General features: G+C 39.0%; 1 protein-coding gene across 3 annotated transcripts in view; it reads right to left on the bottom strand.

The window, feature by feature from the left end:
• The window catches only part of P4HA1 (prolyl 4-hydroxylase subunit alpha 1), a 40,775-nt gene that overhangs the window by 25,879 nt on the left and 1,220 nt on the right, over positions 1 to 13,676 (bottom strand). For all 3 annotated transcript variants that reach the window (XM_063132973.1, XM_063132974.1, XM_063132975.1), the window contains exons 2-6: positions 8,346 to 8,462; positions 6,378 to 6,474; positions 3,583 to 3,734; positions 2,677 to 2,814; positions 1,124 to 1,366 (exon numbers count right to left, since the gene is read on the bottom strand). In XM_063132973.1, the coding sequence (XP_062989043.1) occupies positions 1,124 to 1,366; positions 2,677 to 2,814; positions 3,583 to 3,734; positions 6,378 to 6,474; positions 8,346 to 8,436 (721 nt within the window). In that variant the 5' untranslated portion in view covers positions 8,437 to 8,462. The remainder of the gene's footprint in view (positions 1 to 1,123; positions 1,367 to 2,676; positions 2,815 to 3,582; positions 3,735 to 6,377; positions 6,475 to 8,345; positions 8,463 to 13,676) is intronic.

Here is a 13,676-nt window from a genome sequence, read left to right as displayed (position 1 = left end):
AAAAGAGTGATGGAATAGCAAGAACGTAAAAGGGGGGAAACTTGACAAAAAAAGAGGAGAGAATGGGAGCAGGCTGCAGAGGAGGGCTCTAGGCCTTTGTCACATAGCCCATTATGTCATCAGAAGCGTACAAGTCCTGCCTGTTCAGAATGGATCCAATTTAAAATTAGATTTATTTTTCATTTATTTTGAATGGGTCCAATTAAATCCGATTTAACGGATCCATTTTCACTCAGATACATGTTTTGGTACAGTATGTCTCTTAATCTCTACCTTTGGCCTCATGAACCCTGAAAGCAAGGAGTACCTTTGGTTTTGAACTGACATTGGTAGTCTAAGACGATATTTCATTCTCTTGCACTGGGACACCAGCTATTGCTATCAGTGCTGCATTTGGGCTGAGGACAAGGCCCTTATGCAGCACGGCAGCATTACTCATTGCCAATGGCACCTTACCCTAAAGGCTTGTCTGGTGTAGATGTACACTGATTCTGCTGGCTTTCCTCTTTCCTTCCCATTCCTTTTTCTTTCGTATCATGTCTACTAGACTGTGAGCCTGGAGATAGAGGCTGTTTTATTCTTTACTCTCTGTACAGCACTTAGAAAATATTGGGTGCTTTATAAGAACATAAAAAGTGCCCTGATGCTGGATCAGACCAAGGGTCCATCTAGCCCAGCACTCTGTTCACACAGCGGCCAACCAGCCATCGGCCAGGGACGAACAAGCAGGACATGGTGCAACATAAGTGAATACTACTACTACTACTACTACTAACAATAATCTTCCTTAAGCTAACATATTTTAGGACCCAAGCCCAATTTTTGTCAATTCCACCAACCCCTCCAACCAGCAGCCTTCTGCAACCCACCCCATATTATACAGGAAGACCCCCCCCAACCCTCCAGGAAGCTTTTCAGAGGGTACAAGGAGCTGCAGACGGGGAAGAAAGGGAAATTTCCCTGCCATGAACTTCCTTTAGTTAGCTTATCTTAAGATGTATGCCATTATATCTTCCAGTTTTATTTGGGTAAAAATAACAAGAATTGTATTACTGAACTTCAGAGAGCAGAGGAAACTGGCGCAAAAATTAGCAAACTGGAAATATCTATGATCTTAACATACCCAGCTCAAGTAGTCGCTTGGTTAGCATCATCGCTTTGTCCAGACCTCCCTGCTGGTACACAGCATAACTCAGGTAGTCTAGAACAGAAACCTTGTCAATAGAAGAAGAAATCTCTCCATCATCCATCTGTTTCAGAGCTTGCTCCATCCACAATTCAGTGTGATAGTAGTCTGCTTCTGTGTATGCAATCTTGCCCAACTCAAAGCAGTCGTCTACTGTTAGAAATGTCTTATGTTTCACTCCTATAGGAAACAAGAAACCAGTAAGCGCTTTTAATCTTTAATAAAGCCTGTATGGAAATGGCACATTTTGGCACGGAAGTTCTTTTTTGAAGCTGCATCATTTGATTTTTAAAGGCTACTTAATGAAACCACACAGCCTATGATTGAAAAACAAAGTTATGCACAATCAGTATTAACCAAAGCTTCTTTAAGCATTTTATTTTATAGAAACTGGAATTTACTTGAAACTATACTGCCAACCACAATAAAACAACAACAACACAATGATCATGCAATGCAAAATCACAATTTCTCACACACAAAAGTATATTGGGAAAATGAGAGAACACCAAGACAAAACAGCCTTCCTTGAAGAAAGATGTTCAATCTCTTGAAATGAGGAATAAAATGCGCAATACACATTTAATACACTATAAATTGATCTGAAGTGGTCAAAACAATATAATTTAACTCATATCCCTACATAAGTTACTGATAGCATTACTGCTATAAATGAGATCTGAACAAAAGCCAACCCGTCAGATACATCATAGGATACTTTTGTATTAGGAGCGAGCAAAATAGAAACACCTAACATGAAAAAATATGATGCTAATTGAAGGCTTTTTCTTTTATGCTTGTTTCCCAAGCTGCTTGGGGACGAAGCTTCTAAATGACAATACACATACTCTCACTTAGGCCATGGCTAGACCAGGCCTATATCCCAGGATCGTCCCGGAGTCATTCCTGTACATCTAAATGACACACAGGGGATACTGGGAGCAGACAGGGATGACTCCTCCATTTGCCTGGGATAATCCTTAGGTCTAGCTAAGGCCTTAGACACAAATGCAAACTCCATTCAGAAACAACATCAAGCCATGCTTGGAACTACAAGAATGAGACTTGCGTTCACATGTTCTTCTCTCACATACTCAGCTTCAATTACTTTCTTCCCTTTTAGCACAAACAACTGTTTGCCATTGCAACAGAATGAGAAAACTATAGCTTGTGTTTGTCCTCTAAAGCAGAATTGCAAGCCACAGTTTGAAGCTGGTTTGGAGGACAAGCACAAACCATAGTTTGACAGCTCAAATGTAACTGCAAGCTATGTTTTGTGTTGAAGCAGAAGTCAGTAATTAACAATTAGAGACTGCAAGGAGAGGAGGAGAGCAGACTATGAGAGCATAGTGTTCATTCCTGCAGCAAGAAATCATAGTTTATCACTATGTGTGAACCAGTTTTCTCTCTCTCACTCTCTCTCTATCAAAACACACACACACACAAACTTTTCTTCTTAACTATATTTAAAAGATTTCACAAAATTTTACCTGGAAGATTTCCTTTTGAGAGAGTGTCTGTATCTAATTTATAAGTATCCTGTAGCCGTAAGAGAGCTTTGGCAGCACCAGTCTGATCTTCATCATTAGGGAAATATTGGCGCTGAATGGTCATGTTGGAAATAAACCCTAAAGATAAAAAGAAGCTTTTCATAGTTCTCAGTTCCTTTGCATGGATTTCAGTCCAAATCACACTGTTTCCAGACTGCCACCTACAACTATCTTGAGCCCCAAACTCCTTCCCCATTTTTGTCTGTGTTCTTCCCTGTTTTTGCAATCATGGCTATGTATATAGCTTATGGGGATCACAATTTCTAACTTACTCCTTTTGGTGCCTAAGAGAATTCTGGTTTAATAAGGCAAAATGGATTATTGCATGTAGCTTGTGTAACTATGTGACAGTGCCCAAATATTTTTTTTTCCTAGTTCATCAAGAACTACTTCAGCTACTTCTGGCCCACAGTAGGTTATTTTCTAGAGTTCATGACGATAAACTCTAGCACACCTTGTTCTAAGGCCTCTGTGGTTTCAATTGAATTTTGGGTCTCACCTCCACCCATCTGCCATAAATACATACAGCGCAGTGCTGCATCTTCATTCCTATTAGCCATGAAGAGGATGAGGCAGACTTTTAATCTTATATTTAGTGATATGAGATCTCTAAATAGTGTTATTGCAGAATGAACTACTGCAAATCTCACTGGAATTTCAAAACCCCCACAAAAAGAATTTATCAATCCTATAGGACATGAGTGGGCTCAGAGCTAAGAGAGAATTGAAATCCTGGACTTTTTGGCTCACAGCTCTTTGATTATCTATTACCTTATCTAGCTCTCAATATCCAAGTCAGACTTTCAGATTACATCGGCTTTCAAAAAAAAACCAAACACCACTTACCATCAGACATATCCTTCAGGACCAGATTCTCTAGCTCACTCCACTCGGTGTTAAGCCGCTTCATTAACTTGAACGCATTCACAGGATGTCCCAAGAATCCCTCTGGGTCTTTTGTTGCAGTGACTGTCAGCTTATCCAACCTCTCCGCCCATCTAGAGAGATAAAATACAAGCTAAATATTTTTGTTGTTGTTTATTCGTTCAGTCGCTTCCGACTCTTCGTGACTTCATGGACCAGCCCACGCCAGAGCTTTCTGTCGGTTGTTGCCACCCCCAGCTCCCCCAAGGTCAAGTCTGTCACCTCCAGATTATCATCCATCCATCTTGCCCTTGGTCGGCCCCTCTTCCTTTTGCCTTCCACTTTCCCTAGCATCAGCCTCTTCTCCAGGGTATCCTGTCTTCTCATTATGTGGCCAAAGTACTTCAGTTTTGCCTTTAATACCATTCCCTCAAGTGAGCAGTCTGGCTTTATTTCCTGGAGTATGGACTGGTTTGATCTTCTTGCAGTCCAAGGCACTCTCAGAATTTTCCTCCAACACCACAGTTCAAAAGCATCTATCTTCCTTCGCTCAGCTTTCCTTATGGTCCAGCTCTCGCAGCCATAGGTTACTATGGGGAATACCATTGCTTTAACTATGCGGACCTTTGTTGTCAGTGTGGTGTCTCTGCTCTTAACTATTTTATCAAGATTTGTCATTGCTCTCCTCCCAAGAAGTAAACGTCTTCTGATTTCCTGGCTGCAGTCAGCGTCTGCAGTAATCTTTGCGCCCAGAAATACAAAGTTTGTCACTGCCTCCACTTTTTCTCCCTCTATTTGCCAGTTATCAATCAAGCTGGTTGCCATAATCTTGGTTTTTTTGAGGTTTAACTGCAACCCAGCTTTTGCACTTTCTTCTTTCACCTTTGTCATAAGGCTCCTCAGCTCCTCCTCGCTTTCAGCCATCAAAGTGGTGTCATCTGCATATCTGAGATTGTTAATGTTTCTTCCTGCGATTTTAACTCCAGCCTTGGATTCGTCAAGCCCAGCACGTTGCATGTTGTGTTCTGCATACAAGTTGAATAGGTAAGGTGAGAGTATACAACCCTGCCGTACTCCTTTCCCAATCTTAAATCAGTCCGTTGTTCCGTGGTCTGTTCTTACTGTTGCTACTTGTTCATTATACAGATTCCTCAGGAGGCAGACAAGATGACTTGGTATCCCCATACCACCAAGAACTTGCCACAGTTTGTTATGATCCACACAGTCAAAGGCTTTAGAATTGTCAACGAAACAGAAATAGATGTTTTTCTGGAACTCCCTGGCTTTCTCCATTATCCAGCGGATATTGGCAATTTGGTCTCTAGCTCCTCTGCCTTTTCTAAACCCAGCTTGTACATCTGGCAATTCTCACTCCATGAATTGCTGGAGTCTACCTTGCAGGATCTTGAGCATTACCTTGCTGGCATGTGAAATAAGTGCCGCTGTCCGATAGTTGGAACATTCTTTAGTGTTTCCCTTTTTTGGTATGGGGATATAAGTTGATTTTTTCCAGTCTGATGGCCATTCTTGAGTTTTCCAAATTTGCTGGCATATGGCATGCATCACCTTGACAGCATCATCTTGCAATATTTTAAACAGTTCAGCTGGGATACCGTCGTCTCCTGCTGCCTTGTTATTAGCAATGCTTCTTAAGTCCCATTCAACCTCACTCTTCAGGATGTCTGGCTCTAACTCACTGACCACACCGTCTGAGCTATCCCCGATATTATTATCCTTCCTATACAGATCTTCCGTATAGTCTTGCCACCTTTTCTTGATCTCTTCTGCTTCAGTTAGGTCCTTGCCATCTTTGTTTTTGATCATACCCATTTTTGCCTGGAATTTACCTCTGATGTTTCTAATTTTCTGGAAGAGGTCTCTTGTCTTCTTCCACTTCCGCACATTGCTTGTTTAAAAATAATTCCTTATCTCTTCTGGCTAACCTCTGGAATTTTGCATTTAATTGGGCATATCTCCCCCTATCACTGTTGCCTTTTGCTTTCCTTCTTTCTTGGGCTACTTCCAGTGTCTCAGCAGACAGCCATCTTGCCTTCTTGGTTTTCTTTTTCTTTGGGAAATTTTTTGTTGCCGCCTCTTGGACAATGTTGCGAACTTCTGTCCATAGTTCTTCCGGGACCCTATCTACTAAATCTAGTCCCTTAAATCTATTCTTCACTTCCACTGCATATTCATTAGGAATATTAGTGAGCTCATATCTAACTGATCTGTGGGTCTTCCCTATTCTCTTTAGTTTGATTCTAAATTGTGCAATAAGAAGTTCGTGATCTGAACTACAGTCAGCTCCAGGTCTTGTTTTTACTGTATAGATGTCCGCCACCTTTGGCTGCAAAGGATATAGTCAATCTGATTTCGGTGTCGGCCATCTGGTGAAGTCCATGTATAAAGTCGTCTTTTCGCAGTCATTATCAGTCAACCTTGTATTATTTCAAGATTAAAATTATAAATTGTCTATTTTTAGTTAGCTCATAATGCAACTAATCTTTCATATCTTTAATTTCTGAATTAAAATATTTCTATAATTTTTCCAAAGGTTCAAAGCAGTTTAGACTAATAAGGAAGTAAAGTTCAGGAAGACCTGTGCTATTATTCCATTATCCATAAAACATATTTAACTCTGGACTGCTTACAACTAACATCTTGCAGAAACAGCGAAATTATTCTTACTTCCTCAAAAGCCACATTATTTAGCCCAAGGAAATTTTTATGCAATTTGGGTGGAGTCACCACTAAATATTAGTATTGAAGCCACTACATACTTTTTAACCTGTTCCAGCTTGCTCTCTTCTGCCTTGATATAGTCTTTCAGTGATGTCACCAGGTCTTTCTCCGTATTAATCAAGTCTGTCATGTGACCTAAAAGATTGTTTAAGGCAATCATTATGTCTATGATCACTGTCATGAAACCTTAGTAGCATAGCTTTTAAAATCAACACACCCAAATATGTAAGGACTTTGCAGTTACTTTACACTCTCCAGTACTTCAAAAAAGGTGTTAGGTTTCTTCCTACTGACCCATTCACCTGTCGGTTACCATTGTAACTGAAACCGAATGCAAGCTGGAAGGCAATGAACTGTTTCACCACATTAATACTTGCAAATATTGAGCAGACAAGCAGTGTACACCCATGAATTCAAACTCGGGTTTGTCTGCCAGCAACCCAGAGGTCCGGGTTTGGACATCCCTGGGCTGTTTATTGCAGTGGGATCAGGCAAGTGTGCGGGAATCACTTCTGCTCATCTTTCCAATCCACAGTTTGAATTAGAAACTTGAAGCCAAATTTTCATTAGTTCTGCCATGTAAGGAGAATATTATGTTACCACTGTGACAGAAGCTAAGTACAAGTTGTAAGGCAATGACCCATTTCACCATACTAATGCTTTGCAAATATTGCATAATTATTTAATATTGATTTGCATAGATTAAATTGCCCTTACATACTATCCTTATTTGGATTTTCCTGAGTTAGTGAGTTTCTCAATGACAGTTTATATCACATTAAGAGTTACTGGTAGTTTTGCAAGTGATATTATGGCTTTCACGAACTCCCTTCCTCTCCAAATTCAGTTTGCCTTCTGCAAGTCACATTATTATTATGAGAAGCCAATGAAAATGGAATTTACAACCGGATGTTGAGCAGCAAACAGACAGCTTGAGAGTTACTTTTTTCTCTCTACTAGGAATGCGGCCTCCTCCCCACTTTTTAGTTGTTTCTATATTATGCATCCCCAACAGATAAGACAGCAAACCCTAGCCATTCCACGATGAAGGCAAACAGCCAAATGAAATAACCTCTTACCACACTTACTAGTTGTCACATATTCTTGAGGAATGGAGAAAGATGCTTTATATTACTGGAATTATGTATTCAAGTGCCAATTATTGGACATATCTCATAATAAAGGGGAAATTAATAACACTGAACAGTGCAAGTTCTTTTTCACTAGGGCCACTTCCAATCACCATCATTAGAACTAATGGTTTGTTAGAACAGCCTTCCCCAACTTGGTGCCCTCTGGATGTTTCAGATAACAATTCCCACCATCCCTGACCACTGGCCATGATGACTGGGGATGATGGGAGTTGCAGTCCTAAACTTCTGGAGAGCACCGCATTGGGGAATGCTGGATCAAAAGAACTGTGCAGTTAGCCACTTGCTATGAAGGAATTGTTACTTTTTCAGGAAAGATGCATGTTAGTTTTATCACCTAAGCAAACTTGTGACAAGCAGGAAAGGGGTATATTTATATGCAAGTTTACATGCACAGCCATCTTTGTGTGTCTCAGAAGTGACACAACCATGTATTCAGCCTGTTCAAAAGTGCTGCTGACTCATCTTAACACATAAATATAATGATCCACATCCACAAATAGTCCTCCATTTACTAGTAAAATAGTAACATTATTCATCGAAGGAAATAGTACTATTAGCTTTCTCCCCCACTTTTATTTTAAAAGCACAGTATCGGTTTAGAGCTTTCCAATAGCTTTTTATTGTTTCTTGATAACTTTCTGCTACTGTGTTTTATAATTATTTCCTATATATTTATTGAACATTTAGATTTTATCACTGGTCATGCTTTAGCTTTGGAGTCTTCACTAAATGTTGGAAGGGCAATTAATAACATGTATACATAAATAATGCAACTCAACACGCAACCTTCACTGTAATCATTACTGAATCATTCAGAAGTGCTTGGCAATTCTATACAAAAGCATTGCTTACCAATTGAAGTAAAGAAATCTGTATGGGCATAAGATGAGGGAAGCACAACACAAAGGACTAGAAGACACCAGGGCTTTGTGAGCAACATCATTTTATGACTCTTACTTTGACACAAACCTAAGACAGAAATAAAGTAAAACATTAAATAGGGCACTGGAATATGGTGTTTTTAACCAATTAAAGGCATGAAAAACAATACATAGGCTGTGGAACCAAACAAGTGATATATGCATATGCAGAACCATGCATATGTGAAAACACTGCTTATGGAGCAAATTCCTTTACACATGTGCATTTTAGGATTATGGCCAGGCAAAGTAGACTTATAACATAGCAAAGCAAACATTAATGAACACCATTTCCCCTGTAGGGTGTTCATTCGATGAAACACCAGAACCACGTGAAGATGCTTGAGAATATCAACATTTTCCAAGAGCTACCTGCCAAAAGTTACACTGGCAGTACTTGCGCTTCTTCCTTCTGAGGAGAGCATGAAGAGTACTCTGGCATTTTAACCGTAGCAAGGCTAAAGCAGAAAGGGTTTACTTACTGCAGCATAATCCTCACTACTTCTTAAAAACAAAATTTCTCAAGGTGTAGTACAGGATGAGATCCCTGCCATGTCCTCGGGCTTTGGCTAATTACATTTCCTGAACATGTGTCTGAGGTGTGCTTTTCTTCTAACGTATTAAAGTAGTTGGTGTGAAGATGCTCAGTGAACTAGTGTGACAGTCCTCAAGGACTGATTAATAATTTCTGTAAGACGATGCACCTCCAAAACTAGATGTTACTGGAGATGTATTGTAGCTGCAGAAAACAACTATATATCTCTTCTTGCTTTTGTAGTAAAACAAAACATGCTAAGCAGCTCAAAGTTTCATCACCCTACAATCAGTGGTCAAAGTGGTATGTGTGGGGATATGATGATATTACATATTATACTCTACTACATATTAACAAAGGAGAGAGAAGATGCTGTTTTCAGTGACAGGAACATACCTCCAGTAAGGTCTAATTCCAGTAACAGTTCTGAGATTGCCTTCTGTCAAACACACCTTTTCTCTTTTGATAAGAGAAGAATCTTGTGACACCCCACCCACCCAAAGACTAACATACTTTACAACTAAGCTTTCATGACCAAAGTTTATGCCATTATTAATTAGTCTTTAAGGTACCACAAAAAACTCTGGTGTGTATATGTCACCAGTGGTCATGCTGACTGGATACAATCGGCACTGTAGTCCAGCATATTTCAATGATACCTGGTTGGGGAAGGCTCCTGTACACACTATGTAACAGACTTTGCCTGGTAAAACTAAGTGATTTTAGGTGCGATTCAAATCTCCAGGATAAACTTCCTAGCTTAAACTCACACAAATAATCATTTGTTGTGCTTCAGAGTTTTGTTGTGCTTCCTTAAAATGGGGGACATGATGCCATCCAACCCTTCAGGTCAATAGCAAGATTTAACAGTCCACTGGAGGCCAACTAGTCTCAAAAGCAATACCTTGCAAGGTTTTGTCATACATCCTATTAAAATGAAAATATTTCTAGTAATTGACTGCTATTAAAATGAAAATATTTCTATTATTATTATTATTATTATTATTATTTATTTATATAGCACCATCAATGTACATGGTGCTGTACAGAGTAAAACAATAAAATAGCAAGACCCTGCCGCATAGGCTTACATTCTAATAAAATCATAATAAAACAATAAGGAGGGGAAGAGAATGCACCAAACAGGCACAGGGTAGAGTAAAACTAACAGTATAAAAGTCAGAACAAAATCAAGTTTTAAAAGCTTTAGGAAAAAGAAAAGTTTTTAGCTGAGCTTTAAAAGCTGCGATTGAACTTGTAGTTCTCAAATGACTACTATGGAATTCTGCACTGGAATCTTTCTGTTTGTCAGGCATATTTTTATAGCAGCTGATTTCCTTTCACAATTTTGTTATCCAATACAAGAAATCTCTAGCATTTTTACAACGTTAGAAAGATATCTATAGAATTCTTTGCCACAAGAGCGGTTCGGAGACTTCAGTCAGATGTCGAGCTTTTAACTTCAGTTTCCTTCAATAGTCACCAATTGTGGTTTTAAAACTCAAAATTTGGAATCAATGGGATCAACTCAGCTAAACATGTAATTAGAGACTAGCCTAGAAACTACTGCAATGCTTTTCCTCCCACTCTAGTCTCTCCATGGACATGTTCTTTCAGATATATACAGTAGTATAGAAATGGAAAATCAATGCTAGGAAAAAGATATGGTTAGTTTCTGCCAATTAATCTTAGAGATACAATCAAAATGTCTCTTGTTAAGTCTGGAACTTTAGGGCAAGAGTGGTTCTCATCAAACATCTTGATATCCCCATCCACCTGACCTTGGTGAGCTCCCAGGCCTAACTTCCTTTTTATGAGTCCCAGGCCTTAGCTAGACCTAAGGTTTATCCCAGGATCATCCTGGGGTCATCCCTGCCTGCTCCCAGGATATCCTGTGTGTCATTTACATGAACAGGGATGACCCTGGGATGATCCCGGGATAAATATTAGGTCTAGCTAAGGCCACAGTTGCTCAAACACATCCCTTTATCTGGGCCCTTACTCTTTTCCCATGGGCAATGGGTTTCCTTGCTTGTTTCACCCTCTGTTTTCTTTTTGGCAGCAGCATCCAGGTTCCTGTTGCCCAGCCTTAATATAACCCTTCCAAGCGGCAACAGCAGCATGCACATCAAGACAATGTTAGAGGCCAAATCCATTCCATCTGCTCCAGCCATAGAATAGTAGCTGGCAGATCAATACTGGAAAGACAATCTAAGCCTCTGGGTATGTGTTTTACTTATGAAAAGATGAGGCTACTAGCTCTGGTACTAAGAAATGTCAAAATAAATTTATTTTTATCCAAAATATAAATATTTTTTTAAAAATGTTCAAAACCACTTTCAATCAAACTTGTACAACACTCAACATTTCGGATCCGGAGATCCTTCTTCAAGAGCTGTACAATGAAATAATTTAGTTTTTGAAGTAATTATAAATTTTAAACCTTCTATTTTTTACAAAACTGCAGTGATGTTCATTCTGTCTCCATCAGCAGTCAAATTGTCTAGAAGGTTTTAAATTTATAATTACTTCAAAAAGTAATTTATTTCATTGTACTGCTCCTGACAAAGGATCTCCAGATACGAAACACTGAACGTTGTACAAGTTTGATTGAAAGTGGTTTTGAACATTTTTTAAAAAAAAAATATTTCGGATAAAAATAAAGAAATTTCTTTTGACATTTCTTAACACCAGAACTAGTAGCCTCTTTTTCTCATAGCCTTTTCATGGTGCTTTTTCCCTCTTTTTCCTCAACTGTATGTTTTACTTAGCCTGTAAGTTTAACATACTCAAATAGTTTGTCACACACACACACACAATATGGTCTTTCAAAGTAAGGTAGCATAACTACCAGCAAACAACCAGGAACTGGATGTTAGTTTAGAACCAAGAATTTGAGTGCACAACATTTCACAAAACTGGGACTCATGATCTTCTGATTAAGTAATTCATTACGTTCATGCTGTTTGTTTCGTTGTTCATTTGTCTTTAAGGTACCACAAAAAACTCTGGTATGTGTATGTCACCAGTGGTCATGCTGACTGGATGATAGGCACTGTAGTCCAGCATATTTCAATGATACCTGGTTGGGGAAGGCTCCTGTACACACTATGTAACAGACTTTGCCTGGTAAAACTAAGTGATTTTAGGTGTGATTCAAATCTCCAGGATATACTTCCTAGCTTAACCTCACACAAATAATCATTTGTCGTGCTTCAGAGTTTTGTTGTACTTCCTTAAAATGGGGAGAATGATGCCATCCACTCCTTCAGGTCAATAGCAAGATTTAACAGTCCATTGGAGGCTAACTAGTCTCAAAAGCAACACTTTGCAAGGTTTTATCATATATTCTATTAAAATGAAAATACTTCTAGTAATTGACTACTATGGAATTCTGTACTGGAATCTTTCTGTTTGCCAGGCATATTTTCATACCAGCCTATTTCCTTTCTCAGTTTTGTTGGGCCATAGAAAGGCCATAGACAGGAAGCTAATGCCTGTAAAACAACAACAATGAAACAAACAGCACAAAAATAATGAAGTATTTAATCAGAAGGCAGTTAGTCCTAAGGGGAAAGGAAAGTCCAGCTGAATAAAGCTCTGAAGTCTTCCCTGCCTGCTTCCATTGATCTCCTGTTCTTTCCCATAGGGGTACTTGGTGGTAGATGGCTGGGCAACCCCGCTAGAACAAGTACTAGGTATCTTTGTTGCTTCCCTCATTCTCCTTTTCCTTCTTACAGGGCAGGTGTTAGGGCGGGGGAGAGAGACACAATCTAGTTGCCTCTTTCTTTGCTTACCTCTCTCTATATTCTAAGATAGCTCCAAAGTTACATCACTTTCAAGTGTTTTTCTTTTAGACATGGAGAGGTAATGTTGTAAATAAATAAATGTGGAACAAAGTAGGTTACAGCGCAATCCTATCCATGTCTACTCAGAAGTAAGCCCCACTGACTTCAATGGGGCGTGTTCCTGGGTAAATGTGTAAAAATTGCAGCCCCGGTATGCATTGCATAACTACACAGTCTTTTCAGATTCTTTTATGTAAGAAAGTTATACATCTGCTTTTACTGATTTAAAATTTCAGTTTAGCAACTAAGGGAATCAATGAACAAATGATGAACGAATTGATTCAGGATCTTCTGCCCATATAGCCTTTTAAGTTGAATAAGCTTCAGGAAACTCGCTTACAGTTTGGTGTCGAAATCTCATATGCAGACCTTGAGTATTACAGAAGAGCACTCAGCATACTTTTATATCATCCAAATATGATGCAACATTAAATTCTCAGGAAAGTACTATTAAAACTTTTGAAGACAAATCCAATATTTTAGACTACCTAAAAAATTATCAAGAAAAAAGAGCATACATAACCCCACATTTATAAAAGTTCAGATTTTTCATATCGGTGTCAGCTGCTTAAAAAGCATGCTATTCGTATTTCTAGATCATGAGTAACAGTCAGCATAAATAGCTTCTTTGCAGAAGTTTGTGAAGGGAGCAAAAGGTTGATGAAAGAATGCTACTGCCACGTATTTGACCCTCCCCCACTCACGTAATGGACAATTCATTTCCAAATTCTTTCCAAGTGAAATGTAGTAAGACGTACCAGAACTGACGAAGAAACAGTTAAGTTCATCTATAAAAATATCTCTTTTGCGTAGGCTGTTCCATCCATTCTTCTGTTTGTTCCCTCTTATTTGCAAAGATATCAATTTACAGTACTGGAGT

This window comes from Elgaria multicarinata, chromosome 8 (genome assembly GCF_023053635.1).
Source record: "Elgaria multicarinata webbii isolate HBS135686 ecotype San Diego chromosome 8, rElgMul1.1.pri, whole genome shotgun sequence".
Lineage (NCBI taxonomy): Eukaryota > Metazoa > Chordata > Lepidosauria > Squamata > Anguidae > Elgaria > Elgaria multicarinata.
Note: the sequence above shows the minus strand (reverse complement) of the source record. Positions and strands in the feature narration are given on the sequence as shown.